This window comes from Ruditapes philippinarum, unplaced genomic scaffold (assembly GCF_026571515.1).
Source record: "Ruditapes philippinarum isolate M1 unplaced genomic scaffold, ASM2657151v2 ctg14277_1_1_1_1, whole genome shotgun sequence".
NCBI classification, from domain to species: domain Eukaryota; kingdom Metazoa; phylum Mollusca; class Bivalvia; order Venerida; family Veneridae; genus Ruditapes; species Ruditapes philippinarum.
Genome location: NW_026862700.1, coordinates 1 through 27,408, shown reverse-complemented (window position 1 = coordinate 27,408; position 27,408 = coordinate 1). Strand labels below are relative to the sequence as shown.

Here is a 27,408-nt window from a genome sequence, read left to right as displayed (position 1 = left end):
TTCATTACATACATATAGTGAAAACTTGAAAAATCTTCTGGTCTGAAAGTAAATGGCCTAGAGCTTTGATATTTGGTCTATGGTATCATCTGAAGGTCCAATACCAAAGTTGTACAAATTTTGTCCCTAGTGTCAAAATTGGCCCCGCCCCGGGGGTCATAGGTTTTTCTAATATGTATATAGTAAAACATTAAAAAATCTTCTTCTCTGAATTGGCAAAGGCTACAGGTAAGATATTTGGCATGAAACATTGTGTGGTAGACCTCTACCAAGATTGTTCAAATAATGGCCCTCGGGTCAAAATTGGCCCCGCCCTCGGGGGTCATTGATTTTCATTATATACATATAGTGAAAACTTGAAAAATCTTCTGGTCTGAAAGTAAATGGCCTAGAGCTTTGATATTTGGTCTATGGTATCATCTATAGGTCCAAAACCAAAGTTGTTCAAATTTTGTTCCTAGAATTAAAATCTGGCCCGCCCTGGGGGTCATTGATTTTCCCTATATGTATATAGTAAAAACTTAAAAAAATTTCTTTTAAAGAACCCAAAGAGCTAGAGCTAAGATATTTAGCATGAAACATCTTCTAATGGGTGTCTATCAAGTTTGTTCAAATAAAAGCCCTGGGGTCAAAATTAGCCCCGCCCCAGGGGGTCATTGATTTTCCCTTTATGCATATAGTAAAAACTTAAAAAATTTTCTTTTAAAGAATGCAAAGAGCTAGAGCTAAGATATTTAGCATGAAACATGTTCTAATGGATGTCTACCATGTTCGTTCAAATAAGAGCCCTGGGGTCAAAATTGGCCCCGTCCCGGGGGTCATTCATTAGCTCTACTTTTTTTTTTAAAATATATACATATTACATATATACATACATATATATATATATATATGTATATATATATATACATATGTAATTTATATATATATATATATTATATATATACAATATACATACATACATACATATATGTATTGCATTTTTTGGTGTGTGTGTATATATGAAATATATACACACACACACTTACATATATATATATATATACATAAAAAATCTTCTTTTAAAAAACCCAATAAGCTAGACCTTAGATGTTTAGCATGAAATATCTTCTAATGGGTGTCAACCAAGTTTGTTCAAATAAAAGCCCTTGGGTTTAAACTGGCTCGCTCCGGGGGCCTATATACAGGTGAGCGACTTTGGGCCATCATGGCCCTCTTGTTGCTTAATATTTCTGTTTGATTATGAGTATTAGTACATGACTTGTTTTATATTTCTTTAACCTATGACCTGCTATCAGCATCTGAATATCTCCATGTGACCAATGCAGACCAAGATTAATAGTAAACATATATGAGCCGCGCAATGACAAAACCAACATGATGGGTTTGTGACCAGCATGGATCCAGACTAGCCTGCGCATCCACGCAGTCTGATCAGGATCCATGCTGTTCACTATCAGTTTCTCTACTTCTTATTAATTATGTAAGGCCAAAAAAAAAAAATTGTTTGTTTAGGGTAACCTTCCCAAAATTGCTAGGTAGGGTAGGTAGGGATTTTTTTTTATTTTTTTTATTTTTTTTTTTCAAAATCTGTCGTAAGTTCAGAGTGTTTTCTTGCACATGGCAGTCTTTCCTACACTACTGACATTGCCTGACTTTGTATTATCATATTTTATCATATAAACAATAATTCTGATTAAAATCTGCATAGCTTTAATGCGATTTAATGTTATTTCAATATTGAATAAAGACAATATACCCAAACGTGTTAATTTTGATGTTTGTTTGCTACAGGCACAGTGCCACTACTTTAAGTTTGACTCAAATCTGAACAGCAAACAGTGCAGATTCTCATCAGCTTGCATGGTTTCAATTCTGCTGATCTGAGTATACATTGGTTGCATGGTAGGAGTTAAGCACAATAAAAGAGCTAAAATGACATGCTGTGATCTGGCTTTCAAAGTTTTAGTTAAAAAATCTAGACTTGTTTTTCACTATTTGATATTCGTGCATTAAATACTGCACATTTCATTGAATTAACAATTGTAGAGCTGACATCTTGAAGCTCTTACAGTATAACAAAGTTTATATTTTGACACTATGGTACAATTTAACAAAATCTATAATTTTGAATTGCACTTTTGATACACTGGTTAACATAAAAAGTGCAAACACTTCTATTTGTAAAATGACACCCTTGTCAATCAAATACTGTTTATTTTCTATCAGATACATGTATGTCAACATATCAAAGACAATAGCCAAGCTTTTTGTTGAATTGGCATTTTGTAGATGTCATTCAAAGTGTCGTCTAATAGTATCCATGGCCCATCTGAAAAAAATCAAAGACTAGATCTCAATAACACATGGAAAATGGGACGGTATGAAACAAAATGATGCACAGTACAGAGTCAGACTCCAAGTCTGGCTAAAAATTTGTTTCAGTATGCAAAAGAGGATGAAAAATATACTGGAAAAGCTTTGCAGGTCTCCAGAATATCTATGTACATATGACCTGTGGCTATACTTTATACTCGAGTGCACTTGATTTTCAGTGGGACTAGGGTCTCATTTGCCTCTAACTACTGTCTGAACTTGAACTGGTTTAATAAATTGTAACACTTTCAATTTTCCAATCAAGCTGAAATGTGTAACTTCAGTGTTCTTTTTCACCCTTTTCATTTTAATGTTACTGTTTTAATATTCATTTTGAAGTGTGGCACAGGACATATCAAAACAGCTTTTCAAATTTTTGAATATTAAAAGCAATAAAAAATAGTGGCATTGATTTTACCTAAAATGTGTTAAACCTTGTTATTTATGCAATAAAATATCAATATAGATCTACTAAAAAAAAAATTTACACTGACAACATCCGAGTACGAAAATTATGGGTATGTTGTTCTTGGTGTCAAAATTTTCCACTGGCAGGTAGTATCGTCGGGTTTTCGCATGAAATCAATGCAATATATATTTTTCTTTCAAAACTGTCTATGAACAGATCCTTATTTTCACGTTAATTAAAACAGTAAAGCCAGAAAGTCAAATATCACCCAGGTCCGAAAGAGGAGACCGTCATGACATGTACATTGTAGCCTGGTATTTACGCATGAAATACTACATCAACAAAGAGATCAAACGGGTCGAACACACATGCAAACAACTGGATTTTACATACTTTCAAATGGTTTTATTCTCCACGAGTGACACTAAGTCCTGTGTGCCTGTATTCTAAGATAAATTCTACATGTAGAAATTCCTAAATCGGAAGTGTTCTCTCGCAACACGTGCGTGGTTCCCCGTTCCGCTCTATGTCAATGTATGTAAAACGGAACCGGAGAATACTTCCGGTAGGAATTCCCTTCTAAAAATATCGTCTACATGTAGAATTTTTGTTTCCGATAGCGTGATATTCATTGGACCACAATACAGCACGAGCCAATCAAAACACGTTTAACTAAAAATGACCAATCTAAATCGTCTGAGAGTTTTATGAGAGCGTCTAAAGCTTTCAATTCTCATTTATCCTCCCTTTGGCTAACGAATTTTTTTTTGTCCAGAAACGGAAAAAAATAGTTAGGGTCGGCGCATTTTTATAGGTAGGGTCGGGTTACCCGAAACAGACATAATTTTTTTTTAGGCCTAAGTAAACAGCATGGATCCTGATCAGACTGCGCAGATGCGCAGGCTGGTCTTGATCCATGCTGGTTGCAAACGCATAATGTTGGTTTTCAGTCTTGATGCGGCTCATATGTGATGTCAGATCATGATCTGCACTGTTCCCTATTCATTAAATACATACTTAATGAAAAAAACCCTATAAATCATGAATGGTTTTGTCCAGATTGTTTAAAGATGGACAAGTTTCTTTAAGATATTTAAGCATTAAAGTAAAGAGTAAAATATTTTTGATTCAACGATGTCAGTGTTTTAAGAATTTATTATACTATGTAAATAAGAGAACACTTTAGTTATTTTTCCTTGTGTGGTCTATAAGATAGTTTAAAAATTGGAATGGTGAGCATGACTCATTTGATTACATACTGGACAGTTTTACTGTATATATATTAGAAAAAGGTAATGGTGGCAATTTAACTTTATTTAAAAGGGCAAAATACTTACACCATATATTATATGTTTTTATTTAAGACTTAAAATGTTTTGCATTAAAAACAATTTTGGTGTTTCTCTTGATTTGTGCAATCATTTTCCAAAAAAAAAAAAATAACATAATCATCTATGATACACACAAGTTAGTAAAATAAAATTTGCAACAATTTTGATAGACAGAAACTTAAAATGAATTTCATGCCAAACCTAGAAATAAACATTTCCAGTCTGGTCATGTCAGAAAATCTCAGAGGAGTCCCTTTAAGTGGCAAAAATTCTATGGAATTCAATTTTTGTGAACACTTGTAAGTTTGTATGAAAACTGTTTATATATGGCTGATATGTATAATATTATTTTATGCCATATAAGAAAAAATTGTTGTATGCATTGTACATGGAATATTTTCAACATCAGGGTTGACATTAAAAGTTTTCTAAGAATGACCATTTTAACTTCAGGAAGTCCATTTGGTTTTATCACATACAAGAAAGAATGTTTCCTAAAATTGGCTTGAATTATTTTATATATTGAGGTGTTTTCTTTGTTTATTTCAGGGTGACTTAGCAAAAAAGAAAATCTACCCAGTATTATGGTAAGTTTAATTTTGTTTACATACTGTAACATGACACTGTAGTGACTGTAGATCTGTGTAGGTGGAAATCCGGTTGTGAAATATTTGTTCATCTGATGATTGTATGAAATCTTTAAAATTTAAATCTTAAATTCTATTCTCAAAGTTGTACAAGTCACTCTTTAAACAGTACATGACAGTGAATATAGAGATTTAGAGTACTTGATGTATTGTTTCCTCAATTTACTCCTCTGATGGTAAAGAGCCTGGCAGAATTATTTTAAAACAAAGTTGTACATCCCTCTGTGACAGTCTTCACCTTGCACTATGCCAAGAATGTATTTAAGAGTGTGTCTTTAACCCTTAACCAGCTGAGTTTTTTTAATGGACTTTTCTGTCTTCCAATTCTGGAACTATCCTTTGTCAGTTTATCAAATTTAGGGATGTCAAGATGAAAATTTGAAGTTGGTTAGGTAATAGTAGAGAGCTGCATAGATGTACAGGCTGCTCAGGCTATAAATACTGCTGACAAACTGGCTAATCACTTTTGACCACAGCAGGTCAATGTTTAAGCTTATACTAAAATAAATTTAGATCATCGTAATGAACAAAACTAGTAGACTTTAAAAAATATATTCAACCTAGTATGAGGTGGTGAAGTGTGGTTTCTCTTAGTCCTCCTCTACCTTTAGTTTGAAATAAATTCTATATAAACCGACTGATATCTCAAATGAGAACATGAATGTAATCACATAGTAATAATTACCGTATATGTACATAGATTTGTACAACTGTCATTAACATGCTAATTATTATATTATTATATCTCATTAGTAATAAAATTTACAGTTATTGTGTTTGCTTTGATCATGTGTGGAATGTGAGACAGTCTACATGTACAGTATAGCAAGATATATGTTTTTATGATGTTTACATTTTTGTACTACATGTACATCATGTTGTATCGACATATCCTGTTATATCCTGTAATGTAATGATTAAGATAATACCAGGATATCTAAAAATATGGAAGATAAAAAAAATGCAAACACTCTGTTCCTCAATGTGAGTGTGCATAATTTAAGTATGCAAAAGATAAAATATTAATTCTTTCTCGGAGAGGGATGGCCTAATAATTTAAGTGGTTCCGATGTGTACCTCTCAATCCAGAGGTCATGGGTTCAAGCCTTCCAGAAGTCAATCACAGTCATGTTTCCTCATAGAACATCAGTACTTGTTAGTTGCCGGACGTGGACTTTAAAGTTGTTCAAATAAGTGTGAAGTTTAAATAGCAATTGATTTAAAATAAACATTTTTTACTTAGAGAATGGATGGGTCACAGGAATTTAGATTTTACTTTTTCAAAAAGAAAAAGAGAGGTAACTGAAGCTTATAGTGTATCCTGGATGGTGTTGTCATTTGACACCATTTGATACAAAAACAAGAAAAGCATTGATGCAAAGCATCAAAGGGCGACGCCAAAAGAATTTGATCCAGATTTGCACCTAAATACTTAACAAAAGATGTGTACTTTATAGCAGTACCATTACATGTGACCTGGAGGCTAGGGCCAGTTTAAGTTGAAACTTAAACCAAAAAAGAATAGACTCTGTCTTGCCAAGATGCAAAGACAATTTATAGTCAATTAAGCAATCTTATAAGACTCATGCTATAAAATTTATAGTCAATTAAGCAATCTTATAAGACTCATGCTATAAGAAAGAATTTCTTCAGATTTATTTTATGAGACACAAGGATTCCTGAGTCATCAGCATATAATCACAGGCACGAGTATGGACCTGGGAAGAAAAAAATATGACCAGATGACCAGATTGATAAAAAAACTGTGTTTATAAAAACCAAAAAAAAAAAAATGTAAATAATGATCCCCTTTAAAAATATACTCTCAACTTGAAGTATATTTTTAAAGGGGGTCATTATTTACATTTTATTTTGGTTGTTGACACTTTTAAGATGAACACAGGTTTTTTTATCAATCTGGCCATATTTTTTCTTCCAAGGTCTGATACTCGTGCCTGTGCATTATAATAAAAGCTTATTGCTTAGGGTTGAAGACATGTAATTGACATATATTAGACATAAAAGAGGACCTAAAATGAACATCAGGGGGACAGCATAGATACTCAGAGCAGAAGTAGAATGAGTACCAGCCACATCAACCAGCTACTGTCAGAGATAAGACTTAAACCATGTAAGAATGTCATTATATATGGCAGATGCTTGAAGTTTCATGAAGAAGAAGAAAAACAACTTCTTCATGTGCAGTATAGTGTGTTCAACTGTATCAGATGCCCTTTTGTAGATCTAAAAGTATCATGCAATACTGCCTTTGTCCATTTCAAATAATGCAATCTGTTAAAATGAATCAAACATTTGTCATTTGAAAAACCACTTCTAAACCCTGACTGAAACTGCCTGACCATGACTCGAACCCATGACTTTCAGAAGACCAACTGAGCTATCCGGCCTGCTACACATTTTCTCTTTAATAATGAAACAGTTCTAAACCACAACATATTTCCCCACTATATCGATTTGTGTTCGTGAATTTCTTATGTTACAGAGCATAGGAAATTGAACTCATGCTTATATGCAGTCACAGGATGAGAAAAACTTTGAGCTTGACCAGAACTCAAACCTGTGACCAACATAAGAAATTTTATGAAGGCTGATTTGTATTTTGCATCAAGGGCACCGGGCAAAAACATGAAAAATGCAACAAACAAACCACTTTGTGGTAGATTGTATTTTCATGTTTTCATCTGGCGCCTAGTTACTTTTTGTACTATGTTGGTTTTCATGTGGCACAAATCACCCACTATAAATTTAGTGCACAAATTTTATTCAAGGGCAAGTAACAATCTACTCTATGTACAGTCTGTTGTCGGGTTGACTCAGGAGACCTGGAGGTTGAGACCGGTGTCCCTTCATTACAAATAGATAAGACAGAAGCTGTCCTTTTCAAACTATGCACATGTTAGAAAAAAAATAGAATAACTATTCAGAATATGATTTTTTTGAGACTTTATTAATTATATTGCTTGATCCAAGTTTAAGGACATTTTCAATCAATACATGTTTTATCATTTATAACTTTAAATGAAAGTCTTATCCCTTTAATAATAATGACATAACTGTATCTCTTTAAATGCAGAAAAATTATAAGTCTCAACATATCAATATACTACTGTCTAAGATATACATGTATGCACATAACATTAATAATTCCCAGTTTATATTAAATAAATATGAAAATCCTAACATTAACATTAACATGCTTTTGATGACCTTACAACTGTGTGAATTATATACAACAAAAATAGTATTATAAGTAATACTAAGATAGACAGAAAAGAACAAATAATTTAGTAAACATGAGTTACTTCCCCTTAAAATAAAGAAAACCTGAAACCCAAAAAGAACACCCTAAACAGCAAAATTATGAAATGCTGCAGGTTCAGTTTTATCAAGCCATGCAAATTAATGGTAAAGTATTCATAAAAAAAATAGATGGCCATGTGTCAGCAGTAATTGCAGAAAAATCGGATAGCTTTCAACATCCGGATACTGGTACACTTTGTAAAAAACAACCATTCTGCGCAACAGATAAATGTAATAAGGATAAAATCAATAGGATAATCGTTTACAACAGTTCCATTACCTATCCTTATACTCAATTGCAGGTGAACTTTCTTCTTGTAGGAAAATTTTGAAAATGTATAAATGAATGAATGAACTGATACGGCCTCAATCTAGACCACAACGATATTCGAAATCCGGGTTTTAGTATTGTCATTAAAACTAAGGGACAAGCTGTTAAACCTAACCTGCAATTTCGTGAAAATAATATCACAATGCACATGCTTTTTACATAAAGTTATTAAATACAAATATAACAACACATTTGTTTACTTGATTTTTAGGAATCAAAATAAAACTAATTAACACAACATGAAATTAACTGCTAATAATAACAGCTCCTTCCATAGGCAAAAATAAAAAGCATTCCATAATAGACGACGCCGCTCACCGGCGTCGCCAATAAAAAACCTCCACTGATCATGATTGTTATGTGTTTGATTATCTCCCTTGATTACTTACAATAGAACTTCTAAAAACTTGTCTTTGTAAGTTTAAAATGGTTGCCATTTCAATTCCCACTAAGAGCCATTTTTTTTTCTGGGGCATTTGAATTTTTCACATAAAAAGTATTAATATTTGTGATGATATTGAGTTTATAATATAAGTGGTTAAACCCCTCAACTGTTTAATTAACATAATGGACTTTGAAAAAAAAAAAACAAAAAAAAAGACAGTACTGGGTGAAAACTTGATATTACCACTTCAGTATTTTTCAAAGAATAAAACCTGTACATATACCTCAATTTACATGCAATCTTCCTTTGAATTTTTTTCTATTCTTTATGCTTGCAAATTGAAAACAGAATCAGGTGATGATTAAATCAGTTTTCTCTAAGAACCAACTTAATTTGATTATTTAGAGAGAAAAGTCAATAATTTGAATCAGTCTTTATGGTTTAATTAATGATTTTGATATTTGCTTTGTTGAAGTATTCTTATTTTCAGGAAATTATTCCTGTTCTGGCTTAGATTACAGCCGCTGTAAATAAATGCTGATTCTAGATAAGTGCATTTTAAATAACTTATTGATCCAACCTAGCAGGAAAATACTTAATATCCTTTCAACGACTTTTCAAAATCATAAAGTAATAAAACATAATCGCCGAGATGGCACATTTTAGCTTCCATCAATTCCACATATATCTCTGGAATTTACATGTTGCCTTTAAATTGAAACATATAAATGTCATAATACTGGGTGTTATGTATTGAGGTCAATAATGAACTTTTTACACAACTATGTCCATTTAAAAACAAAAACTGGGAGATTTCAACAAAATAGAAAATTTGATAACTACCACAAACACAATGATGTTTTTGAGTACATGTGCGTCACATGACTTCTTCTGTAAAAATGATAATGTTTTTTCCAAAAAAGTTAGATATTTAAGATAGGGAACATGGACAAATTCATACAATGCACAGGACATTATCTACTGGATCAGTTCAGTTGTGTTTGTTTAGTGTGTGGGGTCCAAATTTCTTGATTAATGATGCCACAAAAAAGTATTGCATTGAAAATTCATAGGATAGTTAGCAATGTCACATTTTGATATCCAAAAGTATTAAAAATTATTTACAACTTGATGAAATCACAGCTATTTTAACATTTAATAATTCAAAAAATGTTTTGTTTTTATGAAATAATGAAAAAAAGTTGTTTATTAATTGACTTTCACACATTGAGTCATTATAATGCTTCCTTTTTTCACAATTTTAGTGAAAATAATGCTAAAACATCACAATTTCAAGAAAAATCAAACTTTATCTCTCACAAATCAAAAAGGCCCAGGCCCAGTTTTATGATTTCAGTAAAAAAGAAATGCTCTGACAAATTTATAATAAAAAGATTTTCATAATTCAGGGAGCTATATAAAGATGAACTATTGCCAACACACACCTACATTATAGGGTATGCAAGAAGTAACTTAACCCTAGACCAGCTTCAAGAACGATGGGCCCCTTATCTAAAGGTAATATTTCTTTGTTAAACTTTTATAAATACATAATATTTTATTTTTCTGTGTGGGTTTTGATTGGCTGAGATATTGTCCATGAAGCACTCAAGATCAACTAGCTGACTGAAGGCTGGTGGTTCAAGTCAGAAACTTATTACTTTTCATTTAGTGATGAAATGGGTTCTTCTGAATACAAGCCTGTCTGGTTAACTCTTAACTGTTGAGCCACGCCACGACAAAACCAACATAAACCAACCAGACTGCGTGGATGCGCAGGCTGGTCTGGATTCATGCTGGTCGCAAACCCACTATGGTGGTTTTGATGTGACGCGTCTCAATTTATTTATCAACATCCAGCCTGTCACTGACATATTACTTAATAACCTCAGCAATAAGCATTGATTTTAAATTGATTATAAATTCTGTATCAATAATTAAGTTATACATGGCAGTTTAGAGGTAAAAGTCAAAACCTTCATGATTTTAGTATTTGACTGTTCCAAATTAAATAAATGAGTGACAGCATGGCCGAGTGGTTAACGCATCATACTAGTAATATAAGGATTTCTAGCTACTTGGGTTTAAATCCTGTAATTCTTCATTAATTATATTTATTAATTTAATCAAGTTTTTTTTCATCAAGTACCAGTTTGTACAAATGGATCACAAATATAGCCTGAAAGATTCAGTAGATATTTTGTTAATGACAGTTTTATTGCTTAATTTTTCTGATACTGATAATTCGTAACTGAATAAGTTATCAAAAGAAAAGGTTTTAGTGTTGTAGATTTTAAGTTGATGAATAAAGTTATGCAATATAAATTTCCAACGACCCCTCTTGAGTGAAAAGAAAGTTTTAATTAGGTGGTGCTAGGGGTATCAAAATATACTCAAATGTGGAGATAGATTATTGGTATTTTTGCCATCCAGATTATTGGTATTTTTGCAATCCTCCATATTTCAATTTAATTTTATAAAAGTGATTTTTGTTTTTTTGCAATGTTCATAAAATTTTGCTATCGATTTTTCTATTAATTTATTTTGAATGTTGTGTATGTTGTACATAGATACTATTTTTTTAAAAAAAAAAAGGTCAATCACTGATTTATTTTAAAGACATCACACAAACAACTTTTGGGACACAACCAGATTTTCCTCATTCTACAACAGTACTTGTTTGTCCAGGAAGTAGATTTACAAAAAAAAGATAGCTCTCATTATCATGAAAGAGATATGAGTAGGCTAAGGCCAAAAAATAAGTCCCATGTCCCCACCTAATCATTTTTTTTAACAGCAAACCCTAGAATTTTTGCCTATCAGGTCAGGTAATATAAACTTTCAACCATTTATTCTGGGCCATATAATCTGTCAAAGTTTTATTATATTCCATATAACCTGTCAAAGATTTGTTCTAGGTCATGTAACCTGTAAAAGAGTTATTCAAGGTCATATATCCTGTCAAAAGATTTATTTTAGATCAAATCCTATCAAAGATTTATTTTAGGTAATATATACTGCCAAAGAATTATTCTAAGTTGTATAACCTGTCAATTATCTATTGTCTGCAATATAAACTGTCAAAATTTATTCTAGGTCATATATCCTGCCAAAGATTTATTCCAGGTCATATAACCTGTCAAATATTTATTGTAGGTCATGTAACCTGTCAAAGATTTATTCTATACAATGTAACCTGCACTATGTATTCTATGCAATGTAACCTGCAGGATTAATTCCAGGTCATATATCCTGTCAAAGATTTATTCTATGCCATATAACCTGTCAAAGATTTATTATATACCATATAACCTGTCAAAGATTTATTCTAGGCCATATAACCTGTCAAATATTTATTCTAGGCCATATAACCTGTCAAAGATTTATTCTAGGCCATGTAAAATGTCAAAAGATTTTCCAGGTCATACTGTATTATTTGTCAAAGATTTATTTTAGGCCATGTTACCTGTCAAAGTTTTAGTAAAGGTCATATAACCTTATAAAGATTTATTCTTTGTGAATTTAACCTGTCAAAAATATTTGTAACTAGTGATATAAAAGAAATATAAGAAAGGAATTCCTACCTATATGTTTATCATACCTACCTACCTTCTATTATTTTTTCTGCCTGCAGACAAAAAAACAAATTTTATTTTTTTGGCCTTAAAACAGGAAATCAGACAGATAAAACACATTTGGTTTTAAAGCTTGTATATTTTTTATTATTCATCAGGTGTCAGAGAAGGAACAAGGAAAATACAAGGAGTTTATCAAGATCAACAAATATTGTTCCGGGCAGTATGACAAAACGTCCGATTTTGGACGTCTCGATAAAATGATTGCCGATATAGGCAACTGTAACAGACTGTTTTATCTAGCCCTGCCACCATCAGTTTATGAATCTGTAACCTTGAATATAAAAGCTGTATGTATGTCTAAAAGGTAATCAAGGCTATTTTACGTATAAATTTTTGAAATTTTTTTTTCGGTTAATGAAATGAAAGGTTTCGGAGTAAGATGGCATCTGACATGTGAAACATATATTTTTTTATGAAAGTTTATTGTAAGTATGTCTTGATTATGCATTCATGTCTAGATAAGAAAAAGCACTCTGAATTCATATTTTATCAATTTATCTTAAGTTTGAATTTATGATTATATTTTTATTAAAAGCAGTTTTGTGAAATAGATAAATACAATTAGAAGAAAAAAAAGTCTGCTTATGCATACTTGCTTTGGCATTGGAGTTTTACAATAAAACAAACACAGTTTGAATTATAAAAAATGAGTGGTGAGATGAAAATGAAATGTTTGTCACTGATAGAACCCAATATTTCATTAGTAAGTATAAAGTGTAAAGGAACTTTATAAATCAATAGGAATAGCTTACAAAAAGTTATGAAATTTCACATGTATGAGCTCCGACACAGATAAAATACTGTGCAAAATTTTATAAATGCTTTATTTTGTCAAATTTGTAAAATTCTCACATATATATGTAATTTACTTTGTAGTGATAAATGGACAAGAGTGATCATAGAAAAACCATTCGGCCGTGACCTTGACACCTCAGAACATTTGTCCAATCATCTGTCATCATTGTTCCGTGAGGAGGAAATCTACAGAATTGACCACTACCTCGGCAAAGAAATGGTCCAAAATCTCATGGTTTTAAGGTACATTATGTATTATTTTATGTAATAATACACATTTGAAATGCATAGTTTTTGGAGTTATTTTTATCAAAGGAAGAAAAATTTATATTTAAGTGATGGCTTTAATCTTAAGCTACCTTGGTCATGAATATATCATGATATAAGCGCTGGTTAGCTTCAGGAAGCAGATTTAAGAGCTGTTAAATAAGCTTTCATTACATTTAAACCCCAACTTCAAAGGTAGAACACATATATATATCATTTGTTATTCAAGACCACCATTGATTTTTAGCTCGACTTTTTTTTTTGAAAAAGAAATAGAGGTATTGCTACAGTCAGGTCGGCGTTGCCGTTGCCGTTGCCGTCCGAAAACTTGTACCTGGATCATAACTTTTTTATTTCTTTGTGTATTGTCTTCATACTTGGCCACATCAACCCTTGGGACAAGACCTTTCAGTAGACAACACTAACCTTGACCTTCATCCATAAATGACCTTGACCTTCAAGGTTAAAAGTCCAATTTTTGCTTGTTCATGCTGTTATTGGCTGTAACTTTGTTATTTTTGAATGGATTGTCTTCAAACTTGAACATAATAATCTTTAAGGATATCCCTTAAAAATAACCAGCCAGACCTTGACTTCACTCATAAATGACCTTAACTTTGAAGGTCAAATTATTGAAATTTTCATTTTTTTGGCTTTTATTGGCTGTAAGTTAGTTATTTTGAATGGATTGTCCTGAAACTTGAACATAATAATCTTCAAAGATTACTGTTAAAGATATACCGAAAGACCTTGACCTTCACACATTAATGACTTTGTCTTTGAAGGTCAAATTAGTGAAATTTTCATTGTTTTGGCGGTCACTGACTGTAACTTTGCTATTATTGAAGGGATCAACTTCATATTATAAGAGAACATTCTTAAGGACCAGACCTTGTTGTTTATCAAACCCAACTTTGCTTGGGCTCTTAAATGACCTTGACCTTGAAGGTTAAATTACTGAATTTTCTCAGATTTGTGCATTACATGACCATATTTAAATATTTATTGGTGTGTGTGTGTCTATATATATATATATTTACAACAACAACAACAATAACTAAAATTGTGTCATTGTTTCTATTTATAGAATTGCGTCATTGTTTCTATTTATAGAATTGCGTCATTGTTTCTATTTAGAGAAATTGGGTCATTGTTTTTTTTTTTTTATAGAAATGCGTCATTGTTTCTATTTTTAGAGATTGCATCATTTTTTCTATTTTTAGAAATTGCGTCATAATTTCTATTTTTAGAAATTGCATCATTTTTTCTATTTTTAGATATTGCGTCATAATTTCTATTTTTAGTATTTTTAGAGATTGCATCATTTTTTCTATTTTTAGAAATTGTGTCATAATTTCTATTTTTAGAAATTGCGTCATTGTTGCTATTTATAGAAATTGCGTCATTGTTTCTAATTTTAAAGATTGTGTCATTTTTTCTATTTTTAGAAATTGCGTCATAATTTCTATTTTTAGAAATTGCGTCATTGGTGCTATTTTTAGATATTGCGTCATTTTTTCTATTTTTAGAAATTGCGTCATAATTTCTATTTTTAGTATTTTTAGAGATTGCATCATTTTTTCTATTTTTAGAAATTGTGTCATAATTTCTATTTTTAGAAATTGCATCATTGGTGTTATTTTTAGAAATTGCGTCATTGTTGCTATTTTTAGAAAATGCGTCATTGTTTCTAATTTTAGAGATTGTGTCATTTTTTCTATTTTTAGAAATTGCGTCATAATTTCTATTTTTAGAAATTGCGTCATTTTTTCTATTTTTAGAAATTGCGTCATAATTTCTATTTTTAGAAATTGCATCATTGGTGCTATTTTTAGAAATTACGTCATTGTTGCTATTTTTAGAAAATGCGTCAGTGTTTCTAATTTAAGAGATTGTGTCATTTTTTCTATTTTTAGAAATTGCGTCATAATTTCTATTTTTAGAAATTGCGTCATAATTTCTGTTTTTAGAAATTGCGTCATTTTTTCTATTTTTAGAAATTGCGTCATTTTTTCTATTTTTAGAAATTGTGTCATAATTTCTGTTTTTAGAAATTGCATCATTGGTGCTATGTTTAGAAATTGTGTCATTGTTGCTATTTTTAGAAAATGCGTCATTGTATCTAATTTTAGAGATTGTGTCATTTTTTCTAAATTTAGAAATTGCGTCATAATTTCTTTTTTTTAGATATTGCGTCATAATTTCTATTTTTAGAATTTGCGTCATTGGTGCTATTTTTAGAAATTGCGTCATTTTTTCTATTTTTAGAAATTGCGTCAATTTCTATTTTTAGAAATTGAGTCATAATTTCTATTTTTAGAAATTGCGTCATTTTTTCTATTTTTAGAAATTGTGTCATAATTTCTGTTTTTAGAAATTGCATCATTGGTGCTATGTTTAGAAATTGTGTCATTGTTGCTATTTTTAGAAAATGCGTCATTGTATCTAATTTTAGAGATTGTGTCATTTTTTCTATATTTAGAAATTGCGTCATAATTTCTATTTTTAGATATTGCGTCATAATTTCTATTTTTAGAAATTGCGTCATTGGTGCTATTTTTAGAAATTGCGTCATTTTTTCTATTTTTAGAAATTGCGTCATAATTTCTATTTTTAGAAATTGCGTCATAATTTCTATTTTTAGAAATTGCGTCATTGGTGCTATTTTTAGAAATTGCATCACTTTTTTATTTTTAGAAATTATGTCATTTTTTTTATTTTTAGAAATTGCGTCATTTTTTCTATATTAAGAAATTGCGTCATGTTGCTATTTTAAGAAATTGCGTACTGTTGCTATTTTTAGAAATATGCATAATGTTTCTATTCATATATATACAAAATATATAAAGAAAACTAATGTGACAAGACAGACCAACTAAATTTATAAAAAGGAAACGTTAATATATGCTCAAACCTTTCTATGTTTGCGTTTAGAAAAAGTAAAAAGTCGAGCGTTGCCCCCGCCCGGCGGTGGCTCTTGTTCTTGTTTGAATTAAAGAGAGTGATTTTACCTATTTTTTAGTGTCTGTTTATCAACAATTTTAACTTTTTTCAAAACAGACTGGTCTTTACTTGTAGGTTTGACTGTGTATTTAAATTTGTATTTGATATATTTCAGATTTGGGAACCGAATTTTCAGCCCTATATGGAATAGAGATAGTATTGCATCAGTTGTAATCAGTTTTAAGGAGCCATTTGGAACACAAGGCAGGGGAGGTTACTTTGATGACTTTGGTATAATCAGGTAAGCTTTTATTAACTCCCCTATTTTAAGACTTAATTGATATTGTATAATCATGATGTTAAGGCTACTTTGTATTGCAGAGTTTAAGACTGAGAATTAAGTTCCTTTTTCATAGTCAAATGTTGGAAAAGAATGTAAAACTTCAGCTCGGACATGAGATCAGTCCCAGCCTTCGGCAAATACTGCAATGGAAGATAATGACATAGCTGTGCTTAGGATATGCTGCAAAACTTAGCAGTCTAAGAATACTCTACTGTATGGTTCTTGGCTTGAACCCCTGAAAATATCAAATAAGCATGTCGTGATTTAAAGCAGGCCTAGTCTATTGCTATAACTCAGAGGGTGAAGGTTATATAATAATGTTTTAAATGTTTTCTATTAAGAATAAATAACGTACATGTATGTTATTCAAAGTTCCATTATTTTGTCCTTCTTGAAAGGCACATTATCAGAAATCAATATTTTTTTTTAGTCTTTAGAAATGTCAAACATGTGTTTAATAACGTTTGAATATTGATTTAGAGCATGTTAGATGTTTCACAACTGAAGAAAGTAGCACTGAACATGCAGTATGTGTCATATCAGTAGCAAAATGTAAACTAAGTAGTATTTTAACTTACATACAAAATACTAAAATACTATAACTGTACTAATTTCCAAAAAGCAACAACAAAAATTTGGTTCAGGTACTTGGCCGATGAATAACATTATTGAAACTATTAAAGTACACAAAAAATAAAAACTTTTGAGAAATAAAAATAAAAGCATTTCTGAGGCATAATGGGCCTTTAAACAACAGCTATTTTCTATGTTAATTTCTGCTTTATTTTAGAGATGTAATGCAGAATCATCTGCTACAACTGATGACCTTGGTTGCCATGGAGAAACCACCTACTACCGGAGCAGAAGATATAAGAAATGAAAAGGTACATGTCAGTGCTGATACACTTTTGCAGCTTGTAAATTAAGAAAATGTGCAGTAGTAGTGCACTCATATTTATAACACAGATACTTGGGGATTCTGACCCTATCCACTGGCTTGATTTGCCCCTGTAAACAGTTAGTCAATAAAAAACTCTAAACAAAACTCTAAACACAATTGGGCATCTGTCTTAATCACTAAAATTGTTCTCAAACCATTTACAATTTTTAGCTCACCTGAGAAATGCTCATGGTATGCTATTGTGATGGCCCCTCGTGTGTCGTCGTGCATCGTCAACTTTTGAACATGAACAACATCTCCTCTGAAACCAATGACTGCACATCAACCAAACTTTACAGAAATGATCCTTGGGTGGTCCCCTTTCAAAGTTGTTCAAATGGTTCCGGTCTGTTGCATATGTAGGTCATAGGGCTAGAAAAGGATTTCAAAAAACACAAAATTAAAAAATCTTCTTGTCTGAAAGTACATGGGCCAGAGCTTTGATTTTTGGTATATGGTATCATCTACGGGTCCTCTACCAAAGTTGTTCAAATTTTGTCCCTAGGGTCAAAATTGGCCCCGCCCGGGGGGTCATAGGGTTTTCCTTATATGTATATAGTAAAATCTAAAAAAATCTTTTTCTCTGATTTGGCAAAGGCTACAGATTAGTGATTGGCATGAAACGTTGTGTAGTAGACCTCTATCAAGATTGTTCAAATAATGGCCCTAGGGTCAAAATTGGCCCCGCCCCTGAGGGTCATTGATTTTCATTACATACGTATAGTGAAAACTTGAAAAATCTTCTGGTCTGAAAGTAAATGGCCTAGAGCTTTGATATTTGGTCTATGGTATCATCTGAAGGTCCAATACCAAAGTTGCACAAATTTTCCTTAGTGTCAAAATTGGCCCCTCCCCCGGGGGGTCATAGGTTTTTTTAATACATGTATAGTAAAACATAAAAAATCTTCTTCTCTGAATTGGCAAAGGCTACTGGTAAGATATTTGGCATGAAACATTGTGCGGTAGACCTCTACCAAGATTGTTAGTCCCCTACTGGTTTACCGGAGGGGACTTTAGGTTAACCCTCCGTCCGACTGTCTGTCCGTCCGTCTGTCCGAGCAAACATTTGATATTTATGAGCTTCATTCCGCAGTTAAATAAAGAACAAAAGCTCATAAAATTCAAATTAAGAGCTATTTTTTTTATTTTATGAGCTGATTTTGCTTATGGACTTTGGTCCAGGTGTAGTTTATGAGCTGACTTACCTCTTAAATATCAAAAGTTGGTATGTCTGTCCGTCCACAAAACTGGATCCCGCGATAACGCAAAAAGTACTGAAAATATTTTAATGAAACTTGATATATGGATAGATTGCAGTATGGAGATTATGCACGTCTTTTTCTTTTCTTCCTATGTTGAAAATTCTGGTTGCTATGGCAACAAATAGACTGAAAATATGGCAAATTTTACACATAACCTGGATCCCACGATAACGCAAAAAGTACTGAAAATATTTTTATGAAACTTGATATATAGATAGATGGCAGTATGAAGATTATGCACATCTTTTTCTTTTCTTCCTATGTTGAAAATTCTGGTTGCTATGGCAACAAATAGACTGAATATATGGCAAATTTTACACATAACCTGGATCCAGTGATAACACAAAAAGTACTGAAAATATGTTTATGAGACTTGACATATGGGTAGATGGCAGTATGGAAATTATGCACATCCTTTTCTTATCTTTCTATGTTGAAAATTCTGGTTGCTATGGCAACAAATAGAGTTAGACTGAATTTCAAGATTTCTGATTCTAGTTTTTAAGTTTTTTCACTATAAGTTCTTTATTTCTTAAGGTATTTTCTTCAAACTTTAAATATAAGTTGCTTGTCATCAACCACATCATATGTGACAAGGTTAACAACTCTAGCACAAAATTTATCAGAATTACCTCCCTTGAACTTAAAATTTTCATGAAAAAAACATTGTTTTTTTTTTTTAATAACTTCTTTTTCTGAATGTATCTACTTCAAACTTCATATAAATGTCTCTTATTATCACTCAACATTTGTGAGTGTTCAATAATCTAGCAAGACTATTTCCAGAATTATGCCCCTTTTGAACTTAGACTTTTTTTTGAGAAATTTGTAATTTTTACTCCAACTTCTTCAATCATGATAGGATTTTTAAAATGTTATATTTTGATAACAGGGATGTTTAAAAAATAACTTAAGAGTGTCCTTCAGTCCGTCTGTCTGTACATAAAAACTGTTTCCTGTGATCACTTTTAAAGAACTTTTTCAACAAATTTACTTAAAATAGGAACATAAGTGAATGGCCAATGGCCCTTCAGAATGTTGCTTGGGCTCTTACCGGTAGGGGACTTATGGATTGCTTGCAATACTATGATAATTGCTTGTTCAAATAATGGCCCTCGGGTCAAAATTGGCCCCGCCCTCGGGGGTCATTGATTTTCATTATATACATATAGTGAAAACTTGAAAAATCTTCTGGTCTGAAAGTAAATGGCCTAGAGCTTTGATATTTGGTCTATGGTATCATCTATAGGTCCAAAACCAAAGTTGTTCAAATTTTGTTCCTAGAAATAAAATCGGCCACCCCCTTGGGGGTCGTAGGTTTTTCCTTATATGTATATTGTAAAACCTAAAAAAATCTACTTCTCTTCAAATAATGGCCCTCGGGTCAAAATTGGCCCTGCCCCGGGGGGGGGGGGGGGGGGGGTCATTTATTTTCATTATATACATATAGTGAAAACTTGAAAAATCTTCTGGTCTGAAAGTAAATGGCCTAGAGCTTTGATATTTGGTATATTGTATTATCTGAAGGTCCAATACCAAAGTTGATCAAATTTTGTCCCTAGTATCAAACTTGGCCCCGCCCTGGGGGGTCATAGGTTTTTACTTATATGTACATAGTAAAACATAAAAAAATCTTCTTCTCTGAATTGGCAAAGGCTACAGGTTAGATATTTGGCTTGAAACATTGTGTGGTAGACCGCTACCAAGATTGTTCAAATACTGGCCCTGGGGTCAAAATTGGCCCTGCCCCAAGGGGTCATTGATTTTTCCTTTATGCATATAGTAAAAACTTAAAAATCTTCTTTTAAAAAACCCAAAGAGCTAGAGCTAAGATATTTAGCATGAAACATTTTCTAATGGATGTGTACCAAGTTTGTTCAAATAAGAGCCCTGGGGTCAAAATTAGCCCCGCCCCAGGGGGTCATTGATTTTCCCTATATGAATATAGTAAAAACTTAAAAATCCTCTTTTAAAGAACCCAAAGAGCTAGAGCTAAGATATTTAGCATCAAATATGTTCTAATGGATGTCTACCAAGTATGTTCAAATAAGAGCCCTAGGGTCAAAATAGGCCCCGCCTGGGGGACATTGATTTTCCATATATGTGTTTAGCAAAAATTTTAAAATCTTCTTCTAAAAAACCCCAATAGCTAGAGTTTAGATAATAAGCATAAAACATCTTCTAGTAAGTGTCTACAAAGATTGTTCAAATAAAAGCCCTGGGGTCAAAACTGGCCCTGCCCCAGGGGTGTCATTATTTTTAAATATATGTGTAAGTAAAAAACTGAAAAAATCTTCTTTTAAAAAGTTAAACCCAACGAGCTAGACCTTTGATGTTTAGCATGAAACATCTTCTAATGGGTGTCTACCAAGTTTGTTCATATAAAAGTCCTGGGATTTAAACTGGCCTCTGCTCCGGGGGACCTATATACAGGTGAGCTACTTCAGGGCCATTATGGCACTCTTGTTTATTGATCATTGACAGGGGCAGTTCAACCTAAGGGATATAGAGTCTCACTCCAAAGTGCTTGTGATTTATAATGGACTGGAGATTTTTTAGCTCACCTGTCACAAAGTGACAGGGTGAGCTTTTGTGATCGCTTTTCGTCCGGCATCTGTCCAGCGTCAGTCCGTAAACTTTTACTTTAAATGACATCTCCTCATAAACCACTAAGCCAATTTCATCCAAACTTCACAGGAATGTTCCTTTGGTGGTCACCTGTAAAGTTGTTCAAAGAATTTAATTCCATGCAGAACTCTGGTTGCAATGGCAACTGAAAGTAAAAACTTTAAATATCTTCTTTAAAAAAAACCAAAGAGCTAGAGCTTAGATATTTGGCATGAAACATTTTCTAGTGAATGTCTACCAAGTTTGTTCAAATAAAATCCCTGGGGTCAAAATTGGCCCTGCCCAAGGGGGTCATTGATTTTCCCCTTTATGCATATAGTGAAAACTTAAAAAATCCTCTTTTAAAGATTCCAAAGAGCTAGAGCTAAGATATGAAGCATGAAACATCTTCTAATGGGTGTCTACCAAGTTTGTTCAAATAAAAGCCCTAGGGTCAAGCCCAAGCCCAAGGGGGTCATTGATTTTCCCTATATGCATATAGTAAAAACTTAAAAAATCTTCTTTTAAAGATTCCAAAGAGCTAGAGCTCAGATATTTTGCATGAATTATCTTCTAATGGGTGTTTACCAAGTTTGTTCAAATAATAGCCCTGGGGTCAAAATTGGCCCCGCCCTGGGGGTCATTGATTTTCCTTATACAGTCGGCATCGTACTTGTGTCCACCTTTATTGAGCGACTTTTTTATTAAGCTGCCGCATAAAATCCCTCCCGATGATTTTTACTATATAAGTTAATTCTATTTAACGACGATTTTATATCGCGGCCAGCGGCCACTAAATGTCCGCCCAAATGTACAAAATTCAGTGTTAAAGTATCTATTAAACGGCCGTGACAAACAATCGTCCCTACGGACATTTTGACCTGTGTAATTAGCGAGTAGGTTTGAACAAACAAATATTTTTCATGGTCATTGGTCTTAAAGTATTTATTAAACGGCCGTCAATTAGACCGTCACAAATAATTGTCGTTTAAAAACGAAATTCATAACAATTGCAATCGTTTCAAAATCGGAAAGAAAGAAACAGTTTTCCGATAGTAATATTTATTGTGACATATTTTGTCAGAGCAATAACGTATCGCAACACCGCATTGGCACAGTTTTGTTATGTGCTCAGAGTGACCTCCCTTCCAGAAAATCATCAAAAATGACGTCGGAACGAGGAGGAAATCGTGCATGGAATTGAGTCTGAGTAAAGAGCAAATGCCATCGTTTGTAGTAATAATAAAATCGTGAAACGTAGTGGACTAAACATTACAGCCTTTCATTGCTGATGGTGTAGATCTAGGTGCTCATCTGATGCTTTATAAAATACATGTAGTACCCAATAATTATGACCCTTCGACAAAAAAGAATAAATAAAAAAATATATAATGAAAATCTAAGATCTCTCAAACTTTAATGTTTTGAAATCGGGGTAGTGTGAAAACTTATTGCTGAAAAAATCAAGAACTTTCAAACTCATTGCATGAAAAATTATCTAGAGGTCTGGCTGATGATTTGAAAGTATGTTCAGCAGGAGATGTTTATAGATGTGTATGACCATATTAATAATATATGACAATATGCTTTGTTTCAAGGTCAGAATGACTTGTTAATAGTATTATGAGCTTAGATCACATTTGTACACAAATATCTACTAAAAAAACAAACACATATTGATGACTTTTTCAAACAAAAGGCATAAATGTAATTATGAAACTGTAATACATAATGATTATATAATATTGTACAGTTTTTGTTTTTATAAAAAGATGTTATTATATCTATGACTTGTAATATAAAAAAGTCTCGAATTTTCCAGAATTCTATTGAGAGACCACTTTATTAAGAGACCACTTTTTGGCAGTCCCTTGAGTGGTCTCTTAATACAATGTCGACTGTATGTGTATAGCAAAAACTTAAAAAATCCTCTTTGAAAAAACCCAAATAGCTAGAGTTTAGATATTAAGCATGAAAGATCTCCTAGTGAGTGTCTACAAAGTTTGTTCAAATAAAAGCCCTGGGGTCAAAATTGGCCCCGCCCAGGGGGACATTGATTTTCTGTATATGTGTATAGCAGAACTTAAAAATCTTCTTTGAAAAAACCCAAATAGCTAGATTTTAGATATTAAGCTTAAAACATCTTATAGTAAGTGTCTACAAAGTTTGTTCAAATAAAAGCCCTTGGGTCAAAACTGGCCCCGGCCCAGGGGTGTCATTGTTTTTAACTATATGTGGATAGTAAAAACTTTTTAAAAAAATCTTCTTTTGAAAAACCCAATGAGCTAGAGCTTAGATGTTTAGCATGAAACATCTTCTAATGGGTGTTTACCAAGTTTGTTCAAATAAAAGCCCTTGGGTTAAAATTGGCCCTGGGGGGGGGGGGTCATTGTTTTTCATTATAAATTATGTGTGTAGTAAAAACTTAACATCTTCTTTTAAAAAACTCATAGACCTAGAGCTTAGATATTTAGCATTAACATCTGCTAATGGGTGTCTTCCAAGTTTGTTCAAATAAAAGCCTTGGGGTTTAACTGGCCCCGCTCCTGGGGCCTATATACATGTGAGCGACTTCAGGGCCATCATGGCCCTCTTGTTAGATTTTTCTATCAATCATATGAGTAAATGCAATATATTTGTTGTATGTGTTTCATTTTCTAACAAAATACATGTTTCCGTATAGATTGAAAGCTCAGCAAGCAATGACAATGTATATAACAGGGAGAGACATTTATTAAATTCAATACATCAATTAAATTTTTACACATACATGTACATAATTGAAAAACTCGGTAATTTTGAAAATGTTGAATAAAAAATCTTGTGACTTAAATTATAGAAGCTATGTATACGAAAAAAAAGAGAAACACCAAAACTTTCATCCCATACTTACTGTTTTAAGAAATTTCCACTCTGTGAAGTCAAGTTGTTCTTGTGTTTTGTTTCAGGTCAAGGTGTTGAAGAGTGTACCACCAATCACTATTGATAACGTAGTACTAGGACAATATGTGGGTAACCCTGACGGGAAAGGTGATGAGAAGCAAGGGTACCTAGATGATCCAACAGTCCCTGCAGGTATACCTCAGATGACATTGTTAAATGTTTAGATTAACCTAAAGTTATTTATGCTAGCTGGATTATAAAGGAAGCTCTCAGTCTATGTTGAAACACTGTTAGTCTGATTCCAAGTAAAGCTGAATTCATTATCCATGATCAAGTGATTTAGATGGTTCACTTCAAGTCAATTGCCCTTATTGTTGTGTGTTTTAATCCTAACAAGGATTTTTAATCCTATTACACGAGGAAGCTAGTCAGTTAATTTAAGGAACATCTGATTACAAGAAAAAAAACTTACTCCATTGTGCACCTTATGTTTTTAATTGAATTTATTTTTTCATTAAACAGGTTCAGTGACGCCAACATTTGTAACAGCAGCATTATTTGTACGCAATGAGAGATGGGACGGTGTTCCATTTATACTTAGATGTGGAAAAGGTAAGGATTTTATTACACTCTCTGAAACTTTTACAAGAAACATGCAATTTTTACAAGTTTTCAAACTAAGTTAAGCCTTACCATTTGGAGCTGAAATTGATTAGCCTTTGCCAGAGGTATAAGAGCCATACATGCAGTCTGACCAAACTCTACACTGTTGGGGAACTAATTTTAATTTTTCATATTTATATGCCCAAAATTGATAATGATATAGTTCCAAAAATTGAAGCTTGACTAGTCTATACATGAAATTCAGCACGTAAAGGGTAAAGATTTAGTCAAAGGTCCTTACTCATCCATTTTAATGCTGATGGCAAAAAATACATTTACATGTCACCATTATACAGTCCAACCAGCCTACACATACATGCAGTCTAACTACTAGTAATTCCTATATTACTGATGGTTGCACAAGTTTAGCTATTGGATATGTATTGAAATAACAACAGATAGTTCCTAATTCAATGCAGGACAAGTCCAACATACAAATTTAGCTGTGTAAGTTAAATGTGATGTAAACTGTTTGATTCTTATATTGCAGTATGAACAAATATATTCTTACTCCATATTCTTGATAATATTGTTCATAAAAAAGAATAAATACTAAAAAAACTTGTAAAAAGGAAGTTGGTTTTCAGTAAATTGTAACAATTAACTTTATCACTCTCATTTATGTAGCAGTGGCAATGAATTGTTGTTCTTAAAGAAAAAAAACACAAAATAACGGCTGATTAGATTAAGGGCAAAATTTGATTCAACAAATATTAATGAGTAGTAGTATATAACATTGTGAAATCCTCTTTACAGCATTAAATGAACGCAAGGCAGAGGTGCGTGTACAGTTCAAGGAAGTACCAGGCGATATATTCAGTGAAGGGAAGGTTAAACGTAATGAACTTGTTATTCGGGTACAGCCCAATGAGGCTGTCTACATGAAGATGATGACTAAGAGCCCGGGTATGAGTTTTGACTGTGAGGAGACCGAGTTAGATCTCACATACGGTAGTAGATATAAGGTATGATTAGTTGTTTTTGACTCCTTTTGTTCGCTTGCTTAGCACAATGGGTGGCCATAGGACTTTTAGTCACTGGTTTGATACTTGGGCTAGGCAAAATTTCTCCATGAAAATCAATTTAAAGAGCATTTGATTGTCACCACTGAGTCAGAAATCATGTAGGATTAGTAGTTGTACACTTGCGGGGAAATTTGTAATTACTGGTTAGTTATCAAGTCAGACACTTGTGGGGCAATTAATTGCTGGTTAGTTATCCCGAAAATCTGGTTAGGTGGACCAACCACTGAGATATGACTAATAACATGAGTTAAATCTGCCATAAAAAAAACAACAAACAAACAACCCAAAAAAAATTGCACATTATCTTTGGAACAGTGAAATTTATAGACAAAAGTTTGTCTCCGGTCGGCTTATTTTTATCATCTGAAAATAAAGTGAATGATTTCTGAATTCTTTCAATTTTCTACTCATTTTGCCAAATTTTTTCAATTTTTCATGGCAAAAAAAAGAAATTACATAAAATCTATGGTTAAATGACACAAATGAGCCACGGTAGTTTGTTCATGTTTTAAATGTTACAAGTTTAAACCTTGTAGCGCTGTATTTTACAGGGAGTTAAGATGCCTGAAGCTTATGAGCGCCTTATTCTAGATGTATTCACCGGATCTCAAATCAACTTTGTACGCTCTGACGAGTTATACCAGGCTTGGAGAATCTTTACACCACTTTTACACAAGATTGAAAGCGAGAAGCCGAAACCCATCCCGTACAAATATGGAAGGTAACAGCTGCTTTGTTTGAATATTGTAGTGTCAAACACATGTAGTGGTTTTAAGTGTGTATCTTTCCAAGCATGGCAAATAAACGCGTTTTAGTTAAGACATGGCTTAGTTTGATTATTAACTGCCCATCCGTCTTGTCCTATATAATTGCCCAAAATTAAAACCTCATTCTTTGCCTGTGTGCATGATTTTTCTTTCCCTGTGAATTATGTACATCATTAATTCTGTATTCAGTACATAAGGAAATCCATAGTTTCCATTAAGGTATTGAATTTATAAAAAATATATATAAGTTTTCATTTTCAAGACTTAAAGTTTGAAGCAATTTTGATTGGTATATCTTGAAAATAAAAACTCTTCCATATAAATAAAAAATTTGCATTAATTAACTTATAAGTAAGCTGGTTCAGTCTCAAAAAATCAGTTATTGCTCTTTTTCTTTTATGATAAACACATTATTTCCCTTCTTATTTTATGATAAACACATTATTCCCCTTCTTATTTTATGATAAACACATTA

At 32.4% G+C, this 27,408-nt stretch overlaps 1 protein-coding gene across 2 annotated transcripts in view; it reads left to right on the top strand.

Moving 5' to 3' along the window:
• LOC132719941 (glucose-6-phosphate 1-dehydrogenase X-like) overlaps positions 1 to 26,887 on the top strand; it is a gene marked incomplete at its 3' end in the record, with an annotated part of 33,493 nt that extends 6,606 nt beyond the window's left edge. For both annotated transcript variants that reach the window (XM_060703901.1, XM_060703900.1), the window contains 10 exon segments: positions 4,666 to 4,703; positions 10,210 to 10,318; positions 12,534 to 12,742; positions 13,315 to 13,476; positions 16,619 to 16,744; positions 17,577 to 17,670; positions 24,544 to 24,670; positions 25,001 to 25,090; positions 25,898 to 26,106; positions 26,718 to 26,887. In XM_060703901.1, the coding sequence (XP_060559884.1) occupies positions 4,666 to 4,703; positions 10,210 to 10,318; positions 12,534 to 12,742; positions 13,315 to 13,476; positions 16,619 to 16,744; positions 17,577 to 17,670; positions 24,544 to 24,670; positions 25,001 to 25,090; positions 25,898 to 26,106; positions 26,718 to 26,887 (1,334 nt within the window).
• Positions 26,888 to 27,408: the final 521 nt, after the last annotated feature.